Genomic DNA, 21999 nt, shown 5'->3' with positions numbered 1-21999 from the left:
GAATTCTCTCACCACAGAGAATTTCCAACAGGTTATGGGAGCCCAGTATTTTGAGCTGCGTGTGTTGCAACTAGAGAATTAGGTTTGTTCCAGGAGATCCATTGAGATCTAGCGTGGACACTTTGAATTGCTAATCTACAGCAACTGCCTTTTGGAGCCGGTGAGGATGGCGACTTACCTGGAAGGGAAACTCAGGCTAACTATTCTAAATGCAGACAATTGCTTGGAATGGAAGACCAGATTGAGGATCGCACTGAAAGCAGAAGGACTGCGTAATGTTGTTGAAGAGGACCCCCCCGCCAGATGGATCTACAAATGCTGAGAAAACCTTCAAAGAGAAATGGTTTCACAGAGATGCTCAAGCGATGGTCGCAGCTTCCGTGAGTAAAGATCTGCTTTATAGTATTTGTGATCTTGGAACCTCAAAGCAAATGCTAAACAAGCTAGATTCCTTGCATATGAAAAAAGGGTGGGCATACACCTTTAATTTATGCAAGAAAATGCAAGATCTCCAATATAAAGAAGGGGACTGCTTTTCTACTTTTGTGGGAATGTTGGAAGATTTCTTTTTTTCAATTTAAAGAGGCAGGGGAACAATTTACAGAGAGTCAGAAGTTGGAAGCTCTGTTCCTAAGTATGCCTGCCAGCTATAGCAGTTTAATTGGCCAATTGGAAACCCACACCAATCTAAGCTTTGAAAAGGCTGTGGAGACATTAAGCTCAGAAACAAGCTGGAGAAACCTTTTGAGCTCACGCTGTGAAAGTGAATTGGCAAATAACTTTGCTCTTAAAGCTACAGTGGGTCATTCCAGCCAAAACCCGAGATGGGGAGGGAATGCTGCAAGAGGAAACTGCATGGGGCCCCCATATTTGCATACAAAGAGAGCTGATTACGTTGCCGCCAAAGAAACTCAGCCCAGAGAGAGGCGGGAAACTGCTGCTGAAATGAGGCCAACCGGGAGTAAAGCCTTTAGATGTTTTCTGTGTAATGAATTTGGCCACAGGGTGGCGAACTGTCCCAAGAATCAGACAAAGGCTTTTGATCAAACAAAGGGTTCTAATCAGACAAGAAGGACTGATTCTACTGAAAGAAATGTGGATCATTTTAATACAGGAGGATATTTAAACAGAAATTATAATGTTAATCTAACACAAGACAATGAAAAGTTTACCTTAGATTCAGGTTCATCTGTACATATCTCTAAAAATCTAAGTTTCTATACTGAACTGTTTGATATTCCTGAAGAGACTGTTTATTTGGGCAATAATACTACAATTAAAGCCAAGAAGAAAGGCGAAGGAGTTTTGTATTGCAAATTGCTGGATGGATCTGTTAAACCATTTTTTCTTAAAGATGTTTTGTATATCCCTGACTTCTCAAGCTCCTTGATTTCAATATCCAAGCTAGAGCAACAAGGCTATGAACTGTATATTAAAGGTGGACAATGTGTTGTTCACCAGAATGGAGAAGTTTGCCTTGTAAGCTCTAATTTCAAAGGTCTTTATCATGTGGAAGAGCAGTCAAATACAGACAGAGAAAGACCAGCCCAGCCTAATGAAGTGAACCTTGCCAAATCGTGCCTGCATGGAAACTGCTTACAATTATGGCATAGGAGGCTAGGACACAGAAGTTTTGAATCAATCCAGAACATGAAGGAAAAAGGATTAGCCAATGTAATTGATTTTGTACCATGTGACATTGTAACTTACTGTGTTTCTTGTCTTGAGTTCAAAGCAGTAAACCAGCCATTTCCAAAGCAGAGTGAAAGGAAAAGTGAAAAACCCCTGGATCTGATCCACAGCTACATATCTGGACCACTAGCAGCAACTATAGGTAATCAAAAATATTTTCTAACTATAACAGATGATTTCTCACGATACACGTGTGTTTATTTACTAAAGGAAAAGTCAAAGATGCTCGAGAAATTAAAAGGCTATGTAGCGATGGCAAGCAACAAATTTGGCTGGAAGCCAAAGATCCTATGCACAGACAATGGAGGAGAATATATGTCCAACGCCACACAGCAGTTCCTGAGAGAACATGGAATTGTGCATCAAACTACGGTGCCTTACTGCCCACCCCAAAATGGAATCGCAGAAAGAAAGAACAGAACTCTACTGGACATGGTAAGATGCATGCTTGGTGATGCACACCTCCCACAGAAATTCTGGGGAGAAGGCATCATGACTGCTACATACATACAAAACAGAATGCACACAAAGCCTATAGAAACAACACCTTATGAACTTTGGCATGGTCATAAGCTTTCTGTGACGCACCTGCGTGTCTTTGGGAGCACGGCTTACTCATACATCCCAAAGGAAAAAAGGACTAAGTTAGGGGCTAGGGCCACAAAAGGGATTTTTGTAGGCTACGCAGCACAATCCAAAGCCTACAGAATTCTGGATCCTGACACCAACAGGATAACCATAAGCAGAGCGGTGTGTTTCGAAGAGAATGAAAGAGCTACACCTTCAGAGGGGGCGTACACTGAAGCAAGCAACCAGACCAAGCACCCTGATGACTGGATTATGCTTCCTGATCTCAGAGGAATTGAGGAGGAGGAAACAGCAGATCCAGATCCAACCACAGTTGACACAGAGACCCCCAGCGATCCACCAGACGCACCTGAGGTAATGGAAGAGACCACAGAGGGTGAGGTGGGGCAATCAACGCGCTCAAACAGAGGTGTTCCAGCTCCGAGGCTGTCCTACCTCGCAAGAACAGTGGAACAACCAGAACCTTCATCATGGGAGGAAATATCCCAGCTACCACAATCAGAAGATTATGATGAAACCTTTGCACCAGTGGTTAAGCATATCACAGTAAGGACTCTGTTGAGTATTGCTGCTAGCAAAGGAATGCATGTTGAACACCTGGATGTCAAAACTGCAAAACTAAATGATATGCTGCTTCAAGCAAACTTCGAAAGAAGCAACGCAGATCCCTGTCTATACACGAGATGCATAGATGGCAAGTGGACTTATATTTTGGCGTATGTTGATGATTTGATTCTTGCCTATGAAAATCCAGATGACAACAAGGAAATAATGAATCATCTGAACAAAGAAGTGGAAGTCAAGCAACTTGGCAACATTGCACACTACTTGGGCATTCAAGTACAAAGAGAGAAAGATGGAAGTTTCCTGATCAACCAAGAACAGAAAATCAAAGACTTGATAAACTTGCTCAGACTGGAAAATGCAAATCCTGCACCAACTCCAATGGAAGTGAACTACATAAAGCAAGAAGATCAAACTGAGCCACTATCTGACAACCATAGATATCGTGAAGCATTGGGTAAGCTTTTTATACATTAGTACACTCACTAGGCCAGATATTAGCACAGCAGTTGGCTTACTTTGTAGAAAGACTGCATCACCAACAGTCAAGGACTGGAATGCAATGAAAAGACTTGTTAGGTACCTAAAGGGTACTGCACACTTTAAGCTCAAGCTGCCAGCTAACAGTCAACCAAAACTAGAAGCATATGTAGATGCAGACTGGGGTGGAGATATAACAGACAGGAAATCCACCAGCGGTTACATAATTTTCTATGGAGATGGAGCGATAAGCTGGTCAAGCAGAAAACAAGACATAGTAGCATCATCAACCACTGAAGCGGAATATGTATCAGCTGCACAGGGCTGTCACGAGATACAATGGGTGTGTCAACTACTGAAGGACCTAGGTACAGAGGTACCACAGCCCATACCAGTGTATGAAGACAACCAAAGCAGCATTCAACTCTCCAAACAAGAAGATGTAAAGAGGAGTACCAGACATATTGATGTGAAGTACCATGTAGTGAGAAGTCTGCAGAAGGAAGGACTAATCAAGCTGATCTACTGCCTGACAAATGAAATGCTTGCAGACATACTCACTAAGCCACTACCAAGACCCTGCTTTGAAAAGCTGAGAGAGAAAATGAATCTTGTGAACTGAGTCACGAGACATCGAGAGGAAGTGTTGGAAAGTTAAAGGACTTTGCGCTGTCTCTTGCCTCAGACAGTGGAGGACAGACTAGTAAATCAGAGGGCTAGAGGGTCAAGATATTTGCATCCCTTCTCCACTGCTCTGATGCTATCCCTTTGATGTGTAGATTGCTAATCTCAGGGATTCAACTCCCTTCCTCCTTCTCTCTCTTGCTACCTGGCTGCCTACCTTGCAACATGGCAAGGTTCTCTCCCTGCCCCATTTGTGCAGAGAGGATGCAGAATCCAACTGCATCCACTTAGATAGATAGATTAGAGATCCTAAATCCTCACTTTCCTATCTAGAATGGAGTTCCTTAATAAATGCCTTTTATATTGATTTGAAACTATGAATTGGCTCCAAGTTACTTTACTCTCAGCACACACGCATGCCTAACTAATCTACCGCTGTGTCGTGCCTCTGTGCACTCTGCTATATTGAGAAAGGAATTCTCTCACCACAGAGAATTTCCAACATGTAGAAATCTCCCCAGAGCTGTATCCTTTCCTGCAGCTCTCCCTACCTTGCACTCTCAACCCCATTGGGACCCAAACAGATTGGACCCCTCTCAGCCCTGCTGTCCTCTGAAGGGAACAGGAGGGGTGCCATGTCCTCCTCTGGACTCTGCAGGGCCACACAGACATGGCATCTCGACAGGAAGGGTATGCACTGAAAGCACCCTCCCACACACGTAATTGGGTGGGAAGTCGTTCCATCATGGTGGAGATAGTCACCTCTGCTTGGTGCCAAGAAGACTGTGCAGAGTATTCAGCTTTGTCTGGAACTTCACACAGGACCAATACACAATTAGTCGGAGGCTGAATTTGGATGTAATAGGAAACCAGAGCTCCCTTCACCTCCAGTTTCTGAAGCTGTACGTCCGAATGCAGGGAACGACAGTTTGGACAAAAAAATGGACCCATGGTTTCCCTCCCCAAACTGTGAAACGAACCTTTGGTTTTCACTCGGTTCCGCTCCCTCCAACTGTGGTTATGCAGCTACAGCGTTACATCTGAATTCAGTCTCACCCCTCTGAAACCGGAGTTGAAGGAGGAAGCCCCTCCTTCACTCTGGCTCCTATTGGCTATGCGAGCTGTCCTTCATGAAAGAGGGAAACCTGCACAGCCAGTTCCCCCTCCTCTCTGCAGTCAGCAAGACCCCAGGAGAGCGGGGGAAGGGGGGCCCGAGAAACTGCGGGTCCATTGCACCTGTGGTTGTATGTTAACGTCCACAGGCAGCAAGAGAGTCACACTTCGGATAAATGAGGGCTGCTCCTGGGTCTTACAATGAAGAATCTTGGCATGGTTTTATTATTATTATTATTATTATTATTATTATTATTATTATTATTTATTACTATTATTAATAATAGTAATATGGTTCAACAACAACAATCTCAAAGTGGCTTAAGCCGAAAAAGAAATAAGATGGGGCTTATCCCATAAGAGCTCACAATCTTAAAAACAAAAAGAAAAACCCACAAAGGTAGACGCCAGCAACAGCCACTGGAGGGATGTTGTGCTGGGTTGGATAGGGAGAGTTGCTCTCTCCCTGCTACCTCTAAAAGAGCCCCCACTTGATAAGGTGCCTCTTTGCTTTTATATGCCTATAAAAACAAGTGAAGGCACAATGGATGAAAATGGTTTCCATGTCATTTTAAAAAAATGTCTTGGATTCTCATAGCTCTATTTGTGGCAGTCTGCATTTTTGTCTGCCCGTGCCAATGTGGTACAGTGGTTGGAGTGCTGGACTAGGACCAGCAGAGGCGCTCTTACCTCCGGACTTCGGGGCTGAAGTCCAGAGCCTCCACACCCCTTAGGGGCCCCCAAATCCTCTTTAGTCTGTCCTGGGTGGTGCGGTTCGTACACTCAAGAACCTACATGTTAAAAAACCCAAATCTAAATCCCCGTTCAGCCATGAAACTCACTGGGTGACTCTCTGGCCCAGTCACTACTTCCCTCTCAGCCTAACCTACCTCATAGGGTTCTTGTTGTTGGAAGTTAAAGGACTTTGCGCTGTCTCTTTGTCTCAGACAGTGGAGGACAGACTAGTAAGTCCGAGGGCTAGAGAGTCAAGACATTGGTCATCCCTTCTCCACTGCTCTGATGCTACTCTTAGGGATTCAACTTCCTTCTTCCTCTCTCTCTTCCCTACCTGCCTTTCTACCTTGCAACATGGCAAGCCTCTCTCCCTGCACCATATGTGCAGAGAGGATGGAGAATCCATCTGCATCCAGCTAGATAGATAGATTAGAGATCCTAACTCCTCACTTTCCTATCTAGAATGGAGTTCCTTAATAAATGCCTTATATATTGATTTGAAACTATGAATTGGCTCCAGGTTACTTTACTCTCAGCATACACGCATGCCTAACTAAATTTCCGCTGTGTTGTGCCTCTGTGCACTCTGCTATAATGAGAAAGGGGTTCTCTCACCACAGAGAATTTCCAACACTTGTGACGATAAACAGAACCATGTACCCTGCTCTGGGCTCCTCAGAGGTAGATTGTGTGGGATAAAAATGTAGCAAATAAATAAAATAAAACTGCCAGCTATGTGCAGGTGCCAGTACAGTGTCTGTGCACGTAACTGTCATTATTTGCAAGCTCTGCATGTACTGCTGGAAGGAAAACTATTGCTTGTCTGGCACTGGCTTTCACTAATTAAAATGTGATGACTTTGTCACAGCAAAATGCTTCCCTTTAAGCTGATCCCTCTTATGTGGTTTAGGAGCACGAATGCTTACCTTCCATGCAGTGGTATTGGACAGAGAGGTAGCTCCCCAAACCTGGACACGGATCGCCAAAGAACGTCCCATCAGCTGCAACCTGACATGCCTGGAGTCCGTGACACTGTCCTGCAAAGTTTGATTTGACAGCTCATGAGATTCGCATGGTGAGGATGCTGGGATTTAATCTCACAAGCTCAATTTTGATTAACGGGATGTTTTAATGTCGTCAACCAGGGGCGTAGCTATAATTGAGCGAAAGGGTTCAAAGAACACAGGCCCCCAGCTCCTGAGGGCCCTCCAGTTCCATACCTCCCTATTTTCTTCATTATCTCCCTCACTCTGGGGGGCGCCAGAGAGAGGGGTGAACATGGGCCCTCTCTCTCCTAGCTACGCCCCTGTCGTCAACAGTGTGTTAAAAGGCTTCCCAAGCTAGGGAAGCCCCAGATGTCCTTGGACTACAACTTTTATCATCCCCAGCAATTGTGGCTGGGGGTGATGGGAGCTGTAGTCAAAGGACATCTAGGGACCCAAGGCAGGATGGATATTTCTGCCCTAAAGCATCACCTGCAACTTCATCCTTGACACTGATCCAGCTGCATTCTTCCTCCACATCAAACTGCAAAGGTGTCTCCAGCACACAGTAGTGAGGGGTTTTCCGTCCATAGAAACTGTCCCCAATCTGAATGACTTCTCCGGATCCACACTGCACCGTGGCGTTGAAGTTGTCACAGGCAATACTGTGGCCCGATTCTATTGAAACAGGAGGTGGAAGTGAACTCTTATTAACAAAGTCAAGCCTGATGGATACCAGTCTTCCCTGTAAGCGGAATTCTCAGATGTTGTTGACTAGAGCTTCCAGCATTCCCAGCTATAATGGCCTTTGGCTGGGGGTTATGGGAATTGTACTTAACAACATCTGGGAATCCCTCTTACAGGGAACACTGATGGATACTTGTCAACATTTCACAGAAAAAAGTAGGGACAGTCTAACTGACATGCAACAAACCCTACCCAAACTGAGGATGCTGACTGTTTTCAAATCCCCATTCCATACTGCTGAATGCTCTTGGTTAGGAACGTGCACAGAACCGGTTCGGGCCTCTGAACCTGTTCAAACAGTGGTTCAAACCGGGTCAAACAGCCTCTGAACCAGTTCAAACAACCGGTTCAAACATTCAGAGGCCATTTATGGGCCTCCACTGGTTCGAAGGCAGGGGGTTCTGCTTTAAGGGTGGGGGAGGGTGCACTTACCCCTCCCTCTGCTTTTCCCCCACCGGTTCTCCATGTTTTAAAAGTCCACCAGGGGAGCAGTGTACCTTCCTGCTGCTGCTTTCCCCCCTTTATTGGAAGTAGGTGGAAAAATCCGATGCACCTGCACACACTGGACACGTCCGAGGGCACATCGTGGGTGCGTATATTAGGTGTGTGTGATGTGCGTGCACCCCTGTCCAGTGCACACAGGCGCATCAGATACTTCCATCTATGTCCTTTAAAGGGGGTAACAGGGCAGCAGGGAGGGAGATATGCTTTTCAAACACAGAGCGCTGGTGGGGAGAAAGCAGAGGGAGGGGTAAGTGCACCCTCCCCCACCCTTAAAGCAGAACCTCCCCCCCCCACTTCAAGACTCCCCTGCCCGGTTTTAAAGAAGATTGGAAACCATTTTTGTTGTATCTAAAGAATTACTTTCCTACTATGGACTTGACAGCAGGGTTTGAAATTTAGTATAAATCGCAGGTTGGTTAGATTAATTATGTTTGTAAGGGTTTGAACTTATGTTTTGAACTATTATTATAGCAAGGGTAAATTTTATAGTTGTTGATTCACGAAGAAATGTGAGTGGGAAGTCCACTCCCCTTTTTGTGTGTGTGTATTTTTAATGAATGATAATATTGCTATTGTTAAAATCAATAAAAATTGAATTTGTTTAAAAAACTCCCCTGCCCGGTTCCATGCATATTCCTACTCTTGTTTGGCAAGACAGGCTTTTAAGGCTTTGGGGGGCCTGGGGCATTTAAGGCAAAGATGGCCCTTGTGAGCTTGTCCACCTGACCAGCACATAAGAGTATGGGCTGATTACAAGAACACCTTCCCTGCTCCTTAAAGGTAACCACCACCACCCGCCATTGAACCGGCCGTCACACATTCTGTGCACATCCCTATTGCCTTTGAGAATAAGAAGCTTGGAGATTTACTTAGTTCTTGTGGTGGAACCATAAGTTAGCTTTTTAAAAGAAGTAATCGATAACTTATACACTTGCTAAGGATAATATAACAGAGATGGCTTATTTAGTACTTGCATTTTGTTTCTTAGTATCAAACATATGAGAGCCATTGGAGGTACAAGACATCTCTAGCTCTGCTCCTTGAATGGATAATCGAGTAAGTTGTTGTGTTAAATCCATGTACAGATAAATATTTCTAATACAGAGCTATAATATAAATACTTGTTTAAAATGTAAACTAATAATAAAGTATTCTTAACTTTTTAAAAATTAATATTATAGAACCATACTTTCCTCATAAACCTCCCTTACCCCAAAAGCACTTCTAGAAGGATGCTTTTTGGTTTTTTCCTCTAGGTGGTGCACATGAGATTCAGAAAATCTCATGTGTGGAGATAAAAGTGAAATCATGGGGAAATCACCATTCTTATTCATTTTAATAGGGTTGCCATCTGACCAAAAAACAATACCCCAGCCATCCACCCAACACTTAGGCTTGATTGATATTTGTTGCTCTAGGGCCAGCTGGCAGAAAAGCAAAGGACAACACAATCATTTCCCTGCAAGCAGTTTGCAAAGGTGCTGGCTTATCCTTCTTGTGCCAATTAGAGACACTAATTGGGTTTTTTTGTTTTCTTTGGCTGCATTCACATGTAATGCAGAACCGCAGTTGAATGGGCCAGCGGTTCTGCGGACATTGCGTCCAAATGTGGGCAAATTGAGTTTGGTGCGGCGACGAATCCAAGGGTCAGATTTGAAACTCCAATCTGAACCCTCGGGTTGGAAACTGAGGTTCCACACAACCCAAGATTCCACAGTTCGAATTCAGAACTGCAGGCTCTGTACCCTAGAACCAGAGTTGAAGAAGTTCCTCCCTCAACTCCTGTGAGATTGGCTGTGCAAGCTATCCTTCAGTCAAGAAAGAAGCCTGAACAGCCAGATCCGCAGTCTCTCCGCAGTCTCGCTGCCTGCAGAGAGGACGCACTCCAGTATGTCTGAGTTCGGACAGGAGAACGGGGCGGGGGGGACAGAACCATGAGTCTATTGGACCTGTGGTTCCATGTTACGTGTGAATGAAGCCTTAATCACCTCCTTAACCTGGGTTGAGTCAACAATAGCCTTGAGTCATGAATGAGGCAAGTCTTACAAAGTGTGTTTAACACTGACTGGTCTTGTGTGAGGATTATGCATCTTCAGTTTCTTGTAAAAACAGTTCTTTTTCATAATTTTTGCTTGCCAAATATCTAAGAGGAGCTTAGTACCGTGAGCTTGCTTCTCTCTCTCTTTTTTTTAGAGAGGTGAAAGATGACCCAATAAAACTATCAGGTAAGGCATAAGTCTTGAATGGGCATATATGCAAGGCTGCTCACACAATTGAAGTAATGCACATTACTATCGGGAGCATAACCATAGGATCCGTTGGACAAGGGAGAGCAGATATCTCTGGGCCCAGAGGGTCAAGGGTCCACAAGGGGCCCACAAGCAGACACCTCCTGGGGGGCCTCCCAGTGATCTGGGGGCCGACCTGCTGCCCTGCCACCCCACTGCCCCGCTGCCCACCACCCGCCTCCTGCTGCCCCACCGATATTTCTCACATTCGAACTGAACAATTGGAGCCCAGGGAACGTGCACATTTATCCGCTCCCTTTCTCTTCTGCACCAGTGGGGAGGAAGGGGGGCCGTCAGAAGCTAGTGTGGCTCTTTTTGTTTGGAGGACACAAAGCAATGGCTCCCCTCGCAACTGTGCATGGCTTGGTCAGGGCTGTGTTGCCCTCCTCCCTTCTGAATGGAAGTGTTGTTTTGTATAGCGCCCTTGGATTTACAGTCTCAACACTGCAGCAGAGAGGAAGAAGAGACAAGCAGGTTGCCCCGCCCCCTTGCATCTGACATCAGATGCAGGGGGCGTGGCTTGGAGTGCTGGGGTGCAGGCGCAATAGGGGCCCCCTTCCTGCTCTTTGTCCCCAGGCCCCAGGGAAGCTCGCTATGCGCATGATTGAGAGGGGGTGTTAAATCAGGTGAAGTTCATCAGATGACATTTTCTTCAGCTTCTGAACGGCTCTGCAACAAGGGAGGCCTCATAACACCGTTAGTTCCAGACCCTGAAATAACCTGAACCATTTATTTGTTTATTATTTCTCTGTGTAAACCACCCTGATCCATTTTTGGAAGGGCGGTATAGAAATTGAATGAATGAATGAACTAAAGGTCTGACTCAATACAAGGCAGCTTCCTACATTCCTCTATGTTCTTCCTACGTTCTTGGAACCCGCACCCAGATGGATTCTAAATCTCTTACCAAACTCGCAAATGAAGTCGAACTCCTGACTGCAGTTTTCTGTCACAGCCCACTCATAGGCCGAATTCTTCAGAATGTAGCCACAGGCTGACATGAGGAGTGGAGGGGGGTCTTGATGCCACTTGTTGTAGGTGACATTGGAAGTATCCAGCCAGATTATAGAGCCTGAAAGGAAGCCATACAGGAGTGTTGATGTTCCAGCAAATGCCTGCGCTGCTGTTTAGGTCATCTTTACTTGGGCAGTGTATCTAAGGAAGTGATGCTTTCTGAACAAAAGCAACACAGGGTTTGGGCGCATTACTTCATTCATCAGTATTCTTTATTCATGTCTATAAGAGATTTATATCCCAAAGAATCCCAGGGCATCTTACAAAAAGATAAGCTCAACAATAAAACCACATTACTCCATTAAGGCTGCAATCTTAGGCACACTTACCTGGGAATAAGTCTCACTGAACTCCACTGGATTTCTTGCCAAGTGAAGAAGGAGAACATCATGCTTCCTATTGTGATGCTAATGGCACAGCAGGGAAGTAACTTGCCTAGCAAGCAAGAGGTTGCCGGTTCAAATCCCCGCTGGTATGTTCCCCAGACTATGGGAAACACCTATATCAGGCAGTAGCGATATAGGAAGATGTTGAAAGGCATCATCTCATACTGAGCGGGAGGAGATGATGGTAAACCCCTCCTGTATTCTACCAAAGACAACCTCAGGGCTCTGTAGGTCGCCACGAGTCAACACCAACTCGATGGCACAACTTTAATTTTATTGTGATGCTGGCACCCTGGGGCCCGCCTGCCATCATTGGCCACTGTCCCATTTGTGAACCACCCCAAAGCATGGGGAGGGCGACTCATAAGGCTCAGGGTGGTGGCATGGGGGGTGGTGTCTAAATTCTCCCCTGACACTGTGGCCTCCCCCAAAGGCTTCTTCCCAAAACCAGTGCCCTGAAAATGAAGCTGCTATTAGCACCTGTATGTTTTTCTTCCAGGGACGAGTACAAGTTTTTTCTACTTTTCTACCTCCCTGGGGTGGGGGTGGATGTAATTCTCACTGGGCAGACAGCACAGAGGGGAAAGGATTTACCCCTTACCTGTCCCGTTCTGCAGTCCTGATGCTGACTAACCCCACCCAAACATCTGATCTTTGCAAAAGAAAAGAAAAACCATATGGAAGGACAATGCATTTAAAGTGATGGCTGCTGTTTTATAAAGCGGGGCAGAGCTGTTCTGTATTCTGCAGTTTGCAGAATGGGATTCTGCCTCCAGCAGGAGTCACAAAAGTGCCCCATTGTGGCAATGGTGAAGATCGTCCCTGAGACAAGCCCAAATGTTGGCCATCAATACCATCTTGGGGGACAAATTCTCTTCTTTATCTCTACCCCTAGACGATCAGGGTATAATTGCCAATCAATAATAGACAATCAATAAAATTGCCATCACTTTGGCAAAGAGGAAAGGGTTAGTGTCAGGGTTGGGACACTCTCTCCATGGAGTAATCTTTGCAGGACATTCCTGCCAATTTTCGTTTCCATTCCTCTGACAACATTGTTGGAATTTTATAGTGTTTTTCCTGTTTTTGAAAGCTTTTGTGCAGATTTGGTCACTGCATGCCTAATGGTCAGGACAATAAAAGCATGAGAACACACTGAAAGCTGGAAGTCTTGGAATGTTGTCACCTCTTTTTCATCTCTAGGGGTGTAGACCTTATAAAAACCGCAAGGAGAATTCATTCCCCCAGATGGCCCAGGCCACCCCAACTGTGCTCAGAAGATTTGGCATCACTTCCGCCAGCAATTAGAAATGTGCACAAAATGAATTTTTTGATGCGTTTTGAATTTGAATTGAATTCTGAAAATTTGTTCCAAGTTCAAATCAAATTCAAATCTGGTCTGAAAAATCAAATTTGAATTTGAATTGATTCAACCCTGTTTTGGCACCTTTTTCAACCAATCAGGGAGCCTGAATGGTTTTTTAAAGGTGCCAAACAGCTTTCAAACTGAATTTGAGATGAAATTTGACAATTTAATTGCCCTTTTAAGGGGTGATTCAAATGCATTCGAATACCTTGAATCACTAAGATTCAAATTGAATCGATTCTAATTCAAATTAATTTGCACATCCCTACCAGCAATGTCTGGATGTTTCCTCTCTCTTCCCCCACAGTACTACACAGAACAAGGGCATCGTTTCTCCTACCTTCAGTTGTATCATTGGAAGAGGAACTGGAAGTTATTCCAACCCACCACTCCTTGTCTTCAGCAATGTGTCCCTGCAAGAATTTTTGAGTCTCTTCATCTTCAATAAAGACCAGGTGCCCACCTCCTCTTTCACACCAGCTCTGGGCACTGGTGAAAGTGCGCTGCAGTCTCACAAACTCATAGCATGAATGGTTGAAAGCAACTTGATACTTAGAACAAGGGATCTCCTCTGTAAGGGGTAACTCCTCTGTGGCTGAGTGGACAAGAAGAGAGGAGAAGATTCCGATGAGGAGCCACATGCTTCCTTCGATGGTTCTCAACGTCCCACATTGGAAGTGATGTAACCCACCCAACCACCACTGCTTTTGACCCTGCCTGCAGAGATCTGAGATGTCATTCTGCTAGAACATCCATCATCCTCCCTTTTTGCCCTCCTTCCCTGGATAAGACCGGCAATACCCCACAGGACAGTGTGCACCCAAGAAACAAAGGTTACTGCCTCTGTGAATACACAGATAAATGGTTTGACACAAAGAAGCACCAGTGGATTTGAGACAGGCCATTGTGCATGTGTCCAGCTCCAAAACAAGGCCGTGTGTACACACTGGGCTAGAATTTATAGCTTTCAGGTGAGCAGAGGAGATTACTTTGATATATGCAGTCACCAGCCACATGGCCATTGTGATAAAGTCAGCCAGAAAAAATATACTATTGTACTTTAGTGGCTGGCTGCTCATTCAACACAAAGATGTGGTTCATTCTAATAGGCAGCAGATTCTGCATCAGAGGTGAGGCATCAGGATTGTACATTTCCACGTGTACGATCTAACGTGACCCACGGCATATATATCAATGCAGGCACACAACCATTTTCTGTATTCTAAGAGTGGAGATGGTAAAGGAATAAGGCAGGGCAGCATGTCTTCGGCCCTCCAGCTGCTGGACTACAACTTCCATTATCCCCAGCCACAGTGCCCAACAGCCAGGGATGATGGGAGTTGTAGTCCAAATTCTACAGGAGGGCCAAAGTTATGGAGCCCTGGATTAAAGGAATAATCCATAAGCAACAATGTGAATGATATTAGGGGTGGGCCATGTAGAATTCTGATGCTGCCACATGTATAAATTTTTTAGAGTTTCCATGATGGGAAAGATCAATAGGCAAAGAGAGATTTAACTGTTTAGAAGTAGTGACAACTATGTTATAGAACCTTCACTGCCTATAAAATTTTTCTCATCCTAGGACGAGTTGCAATAAAACAATCCTGCAGATTTTTAACATAAAAGGAGGAAAAGTTGATTTGCTCTTCTGATGCCAATAGTGTTGCAACTGATCATGGGCACCTATTGGTCAGCGCACATAACATCACCACTGCACACATGAAGTATGACCATGTATGGCTAAGTATGCCTTGCCGAATATATAACCCTTTACAAGCAGAAAGAGACAGAAAAGACAGAAAAAGAAGAGCATTGAAAATAAAAATGCTAACATTATAATGCCCTTATACAAATCTAAGGTGCGGCCACATCTGAAGTACTGAGTACAGCTTTGGTCACCATATCTTAAGAAGGATATTGTTGAACTGGAAAACATGCAGAAGAGGGCAATCAAAATGATCAGGGGCCTGGAGCACCTTCCTTATGAGGCTAGGCTACAGCATCTGGGGCTCTTTACCTTGGAAAAGAGGTGACTAAGGGGAGACATGATCGAGGTGTATAAAATTATGCATGGAGTAGACAGAGTGGACAGAGAGAAATTTATCTCCCTCTCTCACAACACCAGGGGGTCACCCCATGAAACTGAAGGTCAGGGAAGTTAGGACTGAGAAGAGGAAGTACTTTTTCACACAGCACATAATCTATGGAATTCTCTGACACAGGATGTGGTGATGGCCACTAGCTTGGATGGCTTTAAAAGGGGCTTAGACAAATTCATGGAAGGCAGGTCTATCAATGGCTACTAGTCTGGTGGCTATAGGCCACCTCCAGCCTCAGAGGCACAATGCCGCTCAATCTTAGTTGCAGGGGAGCATCAGCAGGAGAGAGGGCATGCACATACCTCTTGCCTGTGGGCTCCCCAGAGGCATCTAGTGGGACACTGTGTGAAACAGGATGCTGGACTAGATGGGTCTTGTGCTTGATCCAGCAGGGCTGTTCTTATGTTCTTATGACTAGACAGCCCCCCCAGATGTACAGAAAAAGCAGGTAGGACTCTCTCTTGCCAATCCAGTGTTCACGCTTCTGATGAGTGTGTTTGTACCACCAGTTGTAAGACAAGGCTCATACGGCTGTTGAAAAGCCCAGTATTACTGGTGAAATGTCTACATCCTCCGATTCCTTGTTGAAATCAGTGGGGGCATTATGTTCATGGGGTGCTTTCTCTCTACGAAACTGCTCTCTTCTATTTGTTGTTCAGTCTCCTTGACTGACATTGATACTAATCCGTGGTGTAACCACCCTGGAGCAAGGGGGTCAAATCTCCCTGGACTTCAGTGGAGTGTGTGGAACCACCATTCCTCCCATGGCACCCCCTCCCCCAATGCTGCTGGTGGGCACCACACCAGCCCCCCGTTGCTACTGCCGAGTGCCACACCTGCCTCCTCCTATGCCCCTGACACTAACAAAGATGCACACACACACACACTCAAGAAGTAGCTGGTGGGGATGTTCAACACCACTCTTCCCTCTATGGTGCGAATGTGCACACACCCCCAGGCCCCCGCACAGCAGTTTCTGTTGGGTGCACAGTCTCTGCTGCACCCACCACTGCCGCCCAACTGCCTGGCACCCCGTTTCCCCCTTTCCCCAGCCGGGAAGCATTGCTCCGTTTCCCTCTCTCCCCAGCCTGACATGCCCTCTTCATCTGACATCAGATGCAGGGGGTGTGGCTAACTGCTCCCTGTGTCTGAGGCAGGGGGTGGGGCTAGGGGGGCCGTGGTGGCGGGCTGAGCCCAGTCTGCCGCTGGCCTCCCTCCACACCTGCGTGTAGGGCTTTAAAGGACAAGACCAGCACCTCAAATGGTCATCCATCCATTGTCAGCCTGTACAACCACACTTAATTCATCACATTTATCAATGGAGAAATTCTGAATTTTGAGAATAGTGGTGTAGCAGCTGCTGGCCAGAAGAGTGCTGGGCTCACCCCATGTTAGAGGAACCCACCGCAAATTTCTTCTTTATATCCAGACTCTCATTACAAGAACTGGCCCCTTCCTTGGATGGGTGAGTTTGCCTGCCAGGTTGTGCCGTCGAGTCGGTGTCGACTCGTGGTGACACACCAGCGAGGATTCGAACCAACAGCCTCCTGCAGTCTCTAGGCAGGTTGCTTCCCCGCTGTGCCATTAGGTGACTACAGCAGGGCATAGTCAATTTCAGGACCTACACCTAAGGCCCACGACCCTGAAATTGCTTGCTCTCTGTAGCCCCATAGAAATGAATAGTGCCCCTCTAGGCAAGGCCTGTCTCACAGCTCCCGTGCCAGCCAGCCGGCTCAAGAGGGCATCGGAGGATGAAGGCATTTTGAGGTCAAGCCTTATAGAGCGAGTCACATCCCGACACACAAGAATGCATTGTTTTGCTGGGGGACTCCCGGTATGTTCTCATGATGTTCCCATAGCCAGGACGGCGTATCGCTCAGTGGAAGCACACAGGCTTTGCATGCAGAAGATCCCAAGTCTGATCCCCAGTGGTGAGAGGGGCAGGGCTGGGAAAGGGACCTGAGCCCTGAGAGGGTTGCTACCAGACAGGGCAGGCAATACTGATTCGACCGGCCACCGGAGGAGAGCTGGTCTTGTGGGAGCAAGCATGATTTGGCTAAGCAGGGTCTGCACTGGTTTACATTTGGATGGGAGACATAAAGACTCTCCACACAAGCAGTGTGGAGAGCCTGAATGGGGTTTGTGGGGAGAGTGGGCTTGATGGCCAGATCAGCCGCCCAGACGATTACAGGCTCCGTCACGGAGCGGGTTGGGGCGGCGGGGTTCAGGAGCCTCCTGGCCCCTGGAAGTCCCAGAATCACCCACGCGGGTCCACGGGGCATTCTGGGGAGACCCCTGACACCGGGAGGCTTGTTGTAGCCCCCTGGCTGGGAGGCTACTCGTGAGTTGCGGCAGCACGGAGCCACACCGTGGCAACACACGATCAGAAAAACGGAGTTAGTGGAGTGTGCACTCCACTAATCTTGTTTAGGGTGGGGTCATTTATGCAGATTTGCCGCTGGGAGACACACAGCATCAGTTACAGCACAGGACCAGCCGAAACCAGGCTGGGCTCCCTTAGCCCAGTTTCGGCTGGTCGTGAGAATAGCCTCTACATGTGTGAGCACCGTAAGATGTCCCCCTAAGGGATGGGACCACTCTGGGAAGAGCACCTGCATGCTGGCATGCAGAAGGTCCCAGGTTCTCTCCCTGGCATCTCCAGATAGGGCTGAGAGAGACTCCCAACTGCAGCCTTGGAGAAGCCGCTGCCATTCTGTGTAGACAATACTGAGCGACATGGATCAATGGTCTGACTCAAGAGAAGGGAGCATGCTATGTTTCTGCTTCCAAATCGTCTGGGCTGAGAGAGATTCCTGCCTGCAGCACAAGAGAAGCTGCTGCCAGTCTATATAGACAATACTGAGCTAGGTGGACCAATGGTCTGACTCTGTATCTAGCAGCTTCCTATGTTCCTACTTCTTACCATTTTATTTATTTATATCTGTGTAAACCACTTTGGTAACTTTATTTGAAAAGCGGTATATAAATATTTGTTGTATTGTATTGTACCTATACTCTTCAGTGTCAGCCAGGCACTTGCTGGTGCAACAGCTGTATTGGGTGCTCCTTCTAAAGCCAACTCCAGCTTTTTTGCCTCACTTCTTGCCTTTCATTTCAGTCCCCTGCTCTGGCTAAGGTAAGCCCCCACAAGGGCTTGCAGGAGGCTGACCTTGATGGCAACAGAGTCACCTTGGAGTGCTACTCAGCACTGCAGCAGTACTGGCAGTTGCTCTCTCATTCGCCAGGCCCTCAGGTCAGCCCTGGACCATCAACCAATGTCCAGGTCAGCAGCCAGGAGCTGAGCCAATGGGAACTGGATTGTGTTGTCAGTGATGATAGGGAGGAGAACTGGTCCTATGATAGCAAGCATGACTGGTCCCCTTTGCTAAGCAGGGTCTGCCTTAGTTTGCATGTGGATGGGAGAATACAGGTGAGTGCTGTAAGCTATTCCCCTTAAGGGATGGAACTGCAGCTTCAATAGAAGAGCATCTCCTTGGCAGCATCTCCAGGCAGTGCTGGGAAAGAACTTTTCTGAAACCACAGAGAGATGAGGCCAGTCAAGGTGCACCATACTGAGCTAGATGGACTGTCTGTCTCAGTATAAGGCAGCTTCCTATGTTTCTGCACTAACCTTCCTTGTGCAATGCACATTCAACTAACTGTTTCCCAGGTTTTCCACCTTCAAGACACAACACAGAATTGTGTCCCTTCTAATAAGGGACACAATAATTCTAATAAGGGCTTTATTTCTTGAAGGCTGTTTCACAATATACATTCTTCCACATTTATATAAGCTGAGTCAGCTGCTCAAGCTAGTCCTGTCACAAGGTTAGGGAGGTGTTGATCTTAATTGGTAAGATGACTGAAATAAACCTTCCGTTGATAAGCTATCTTGACTTATGGGTACAAAAAGCAACCTGAACTTCGGTTTTTCACATTCAGTGGCCGAAGGTGATAACCGAGGCTAAGAACCGCTGTGGGGGTCATTGTAGGACAGCAAAGTACAACTTGGGTTTTGCAAGAAAGAAATGGGGCTTGAAACCTCACACGCCAGACATGTGCCTTACAATCTGCATCTGTACTGGGCCAGCTGCAGCTTCTCCTGCCCATTTCCTCCCTAGTCTAATCATCCACCTCCTTTCCTTTATCTGCTGTGGTGAGAAAGAACTTGGGTATCATTTAAATCAGGAGGCTTTAGAGACAGGGCTTTTACTTCTAATCCCCTCCAGACTGAAGTGTGCCAGTCCACATATTAGCTGTATTTACTCCAATGTCTCTGCAGGCTATCAGGGACCAGTACAGACAGGACTCTGTTTCCCCCCAAATTACTGTTAAGAATTACTGTGCTTTCTTGCTTGGCCCGAATTATGTCTGGGGTAAAAAAGTCCTCTATTTGAGGCAGCTTAAAAAAAAAAATTCAACTGAGGATTCTGGTATTCCCAGCAGCTTCTCCCGAGATGTGTGATGAGGTTAAAGTAATAATTCAGCTTTTTCAAAACTAAATGTAGATGAGTTTGACAGCTGTGTTGGGTATGGTCAGGTCTGCTCTGAGTGATTTGCGGTTGAGAATGCTGGCGCCAGGGCGGGGGACACAGAGTCCAGTTTGGGTGCCAGCTGTCATTACTTCCCACCTCCCAAGCACTGAGCAAAACGTCATCTGAATCCAACTGAAAGCCAAGCGAGGGGGCTGGGAAGGAGGGGGACTGCCCCCTCCCTCCTCAGAGGATCTGCTGCCACCACCGCTGTGCCCCCACGGAGCAAGAGGAGGAGGGGAGATAATATAACAATGATGATCCAGGCCGGGAGAGGGGCTGGCCTCCTCAGAGCAGTGAACATGTAGAGCCAGGGAGAGGGGAAGAACCCTAACCTTTAAGTCGCACCTGTCTTCATAAACACTTCACACACCGACCAACCCCAAGAAGGGAGGGAAGGAGGGAGGGAGTAGAGGGGAGGGAGGAGGGGGGCTCCTTCTTCTCTCCCCCCACAGCCGCTGCCGCCTCCCTCTGTATCCTCCCTCTGTATATGCAATCAGGGCAGGGCAGGGAGGGGATTGCTTGGCCATGGTGAGTCGGTACTGAGGAGGGAGGAGGGGGAGGGAGGGAGAGAGCGAGCAAAAAGGAACCCTGCGTAAATGTGAGTGTTACTCTCGTTCCCTCTGTCAAACTAACAACAACAACAAAAGGTCTCTTGCCTGTGATTGGTTGGATAAAATACCCAGAGCAAGCAGTGGGAACGCACACAGAAAAAGATCTGCAGGGATTGCGGAGAGGAGCCGACCCTATGTGAACTGCCCATTTAATCTCTTGAATCAAATGTCTGTGAATCGCTCTTCAGATACCCCACGGCATGAAGCCATGTGTGAATAACTCCCTGCTAAGGGGATAAAAAACAGCATCAGGAAGGGGCTGGGTGGAAGGAAATGTGGCTGATTTGTCTTTGGATGCAATCGAGGAGTTGTGAGGAGGCCACATGCGGAGGAGCAGCAGAAGAGCTCTGCCAGTCTGAGCAGCAGCCTTGACCTTAAATAACCTGAATGAGTTGGAGCTCTTCTATCACTATGCACGATAGTGAGATCTGCCATATGTTTAAGCACCCTAATTATGTGTCTTGATAAACATACTGAAGGTTTCCTGTTTAAAAGATCCTTGTAATCAGTTTACGAACATGCTTGCTTCAGGAACCAGTGGAGAAGAGGCTTTGGCAATGTGCAGCAGTTGGAGGAAAGCCTGCAGACACAGCAGAACAAGTGAAGTTATAGATACAGTCGCCTTCTTGAAGCTAAGCAGGTCTTGGTGTGGTCAGTGCATGGATGGGAGACCCATTGGGGATGGGGCTGTAGCTGAGCTGTAGCTCAGTGGTAGAGTATGAATGAATGAATCTTTATTACGGTCAATGACCCAGCAGTGGTAGAGTATCTACTTAAGTTCGGAAGATCCCAAGATTCATTCCTGGCATCTCCAGGTAGTTCTGGGAGATACACCTGTCTGAAACCCTAGAGAAGCTGCTGCCAGTCAGTGAGGCTCTCAACACAAACAGTGTGGAGAGCCGGATGGGGTTAGGCAGGGAGAGTGGGCCAAGCCCGCTTTCCCTGCACACGAGCACCAATGGAGCCCTGGGCGGGAGGATCGGCCGCCCACACGATTAGCGGCTCCATCATGGAGCCAGTAGGGCAAGTGCGCAGGGCATCCTGGGGAGACCCCTGAGGCAGGGAGGCTTCTTTTAGCCTCCTGGCGGGGGCCTCTTTACAAGTCACCGCGGCATGGAGCTGCACCATCACAACTCATGGTCACCAAAATGGGGTTTTTTTCGCCTAGCGGTGAAAATGGGAACGAGGCTGCCCCTAAGAGGGCAGGGTTTGTATATGGCCATATTGTACCTGATTGACTGTACCATTCCTCCACACAGCCCCTCTCAGGAGGGGGCGTGGTAATGGAGTAATGAAAATTAAGCATACCCTCACAGAAGAGTCCTCTTTGGTCGATTCAGGGTCCTGAGGATGGCTGTCACAACAGCTGGGTAGTGGGTGCGCACCCCAAAGATGTTGAATGAATGACTGAAAGTGGCAGGAAGGCCAGGAGGTCAAGGTTGGAGTCAGGGCTGAGGCCCTTGCCTCCACTTAGCAGACCTCGAACCGTACCCAGGGGTTGCATTTGGGAAAAGTCACTGGTGAGGGGCCCCATGGCCCTAGCCCCCAAGACAAAGGTGCTGTACAGATAGCCCATGGTGCCAGGGAAGATGGCCCAGCAGCCCAGGAAGGAACCCAGAAGACTTGGAAAGTCCAGAAGCACCGAGAGTGGTTTGGAGAGAGTGGAC

At 47.1% G+C, this 21999-nt stretch overlaps 1 protein-coding gene across 1 annotated transcript in view; it reads right to left on the bottom strand.

Moving 5' to 3' along the window:
• PKD1L2 (polycystin 1 like 2) overlaps positions 1 to 21908 on the bottom strand; it is an 88854-nt gene extending 66946 nt beyond the window's left edge. Inside the window, exons 1-5 of the mRNA XM_053271336.1 lie at positions 21824 to 21908; positions 13425 to 13679; positions 11226 to 11390; positions 7272 to 7457; positions 6723 to 6833 (exon numbers count right to left, since the gene is read on the bottom strand). Coding sequence (XP_053127311.1) covers positions 6723 to 6833; positions 7272 to 7457; positions 11226 to 11390; positions 13425 to 13679; positions 21824 to 21908 — 802 coding nt within the window. The remainder of the gene's footprint in view (positions 1 to 6722; positions 6834 to 7271; positions 7458 to 11225; positions 11391 to 13424; positions 13680 to 21823) is intronic.
• Positions 21909 to 21999: the final 91 nt, after the last annotated feature.

The sequence above is a fragment of the Hemicordylus capensis genome, chromosome 9, assembly GCF_027244095.1.
Source record: "Hemicordylus capensis ecotype Gifberg chromosome 9, rHemCap1.1.pri, whole genome shotgun sequence".
Taxonomy (NCBI): Eukaryota; Metazoa; Chordata; class Lepidosauria; order Squamata; family Cordylidae; genus Hemicordylus; species Hemicordylus capensis.
Note: the sequence above shows the minus strand (reverse complement) of the source record. Positions and strands in the feature narration are given on the sequence as shown.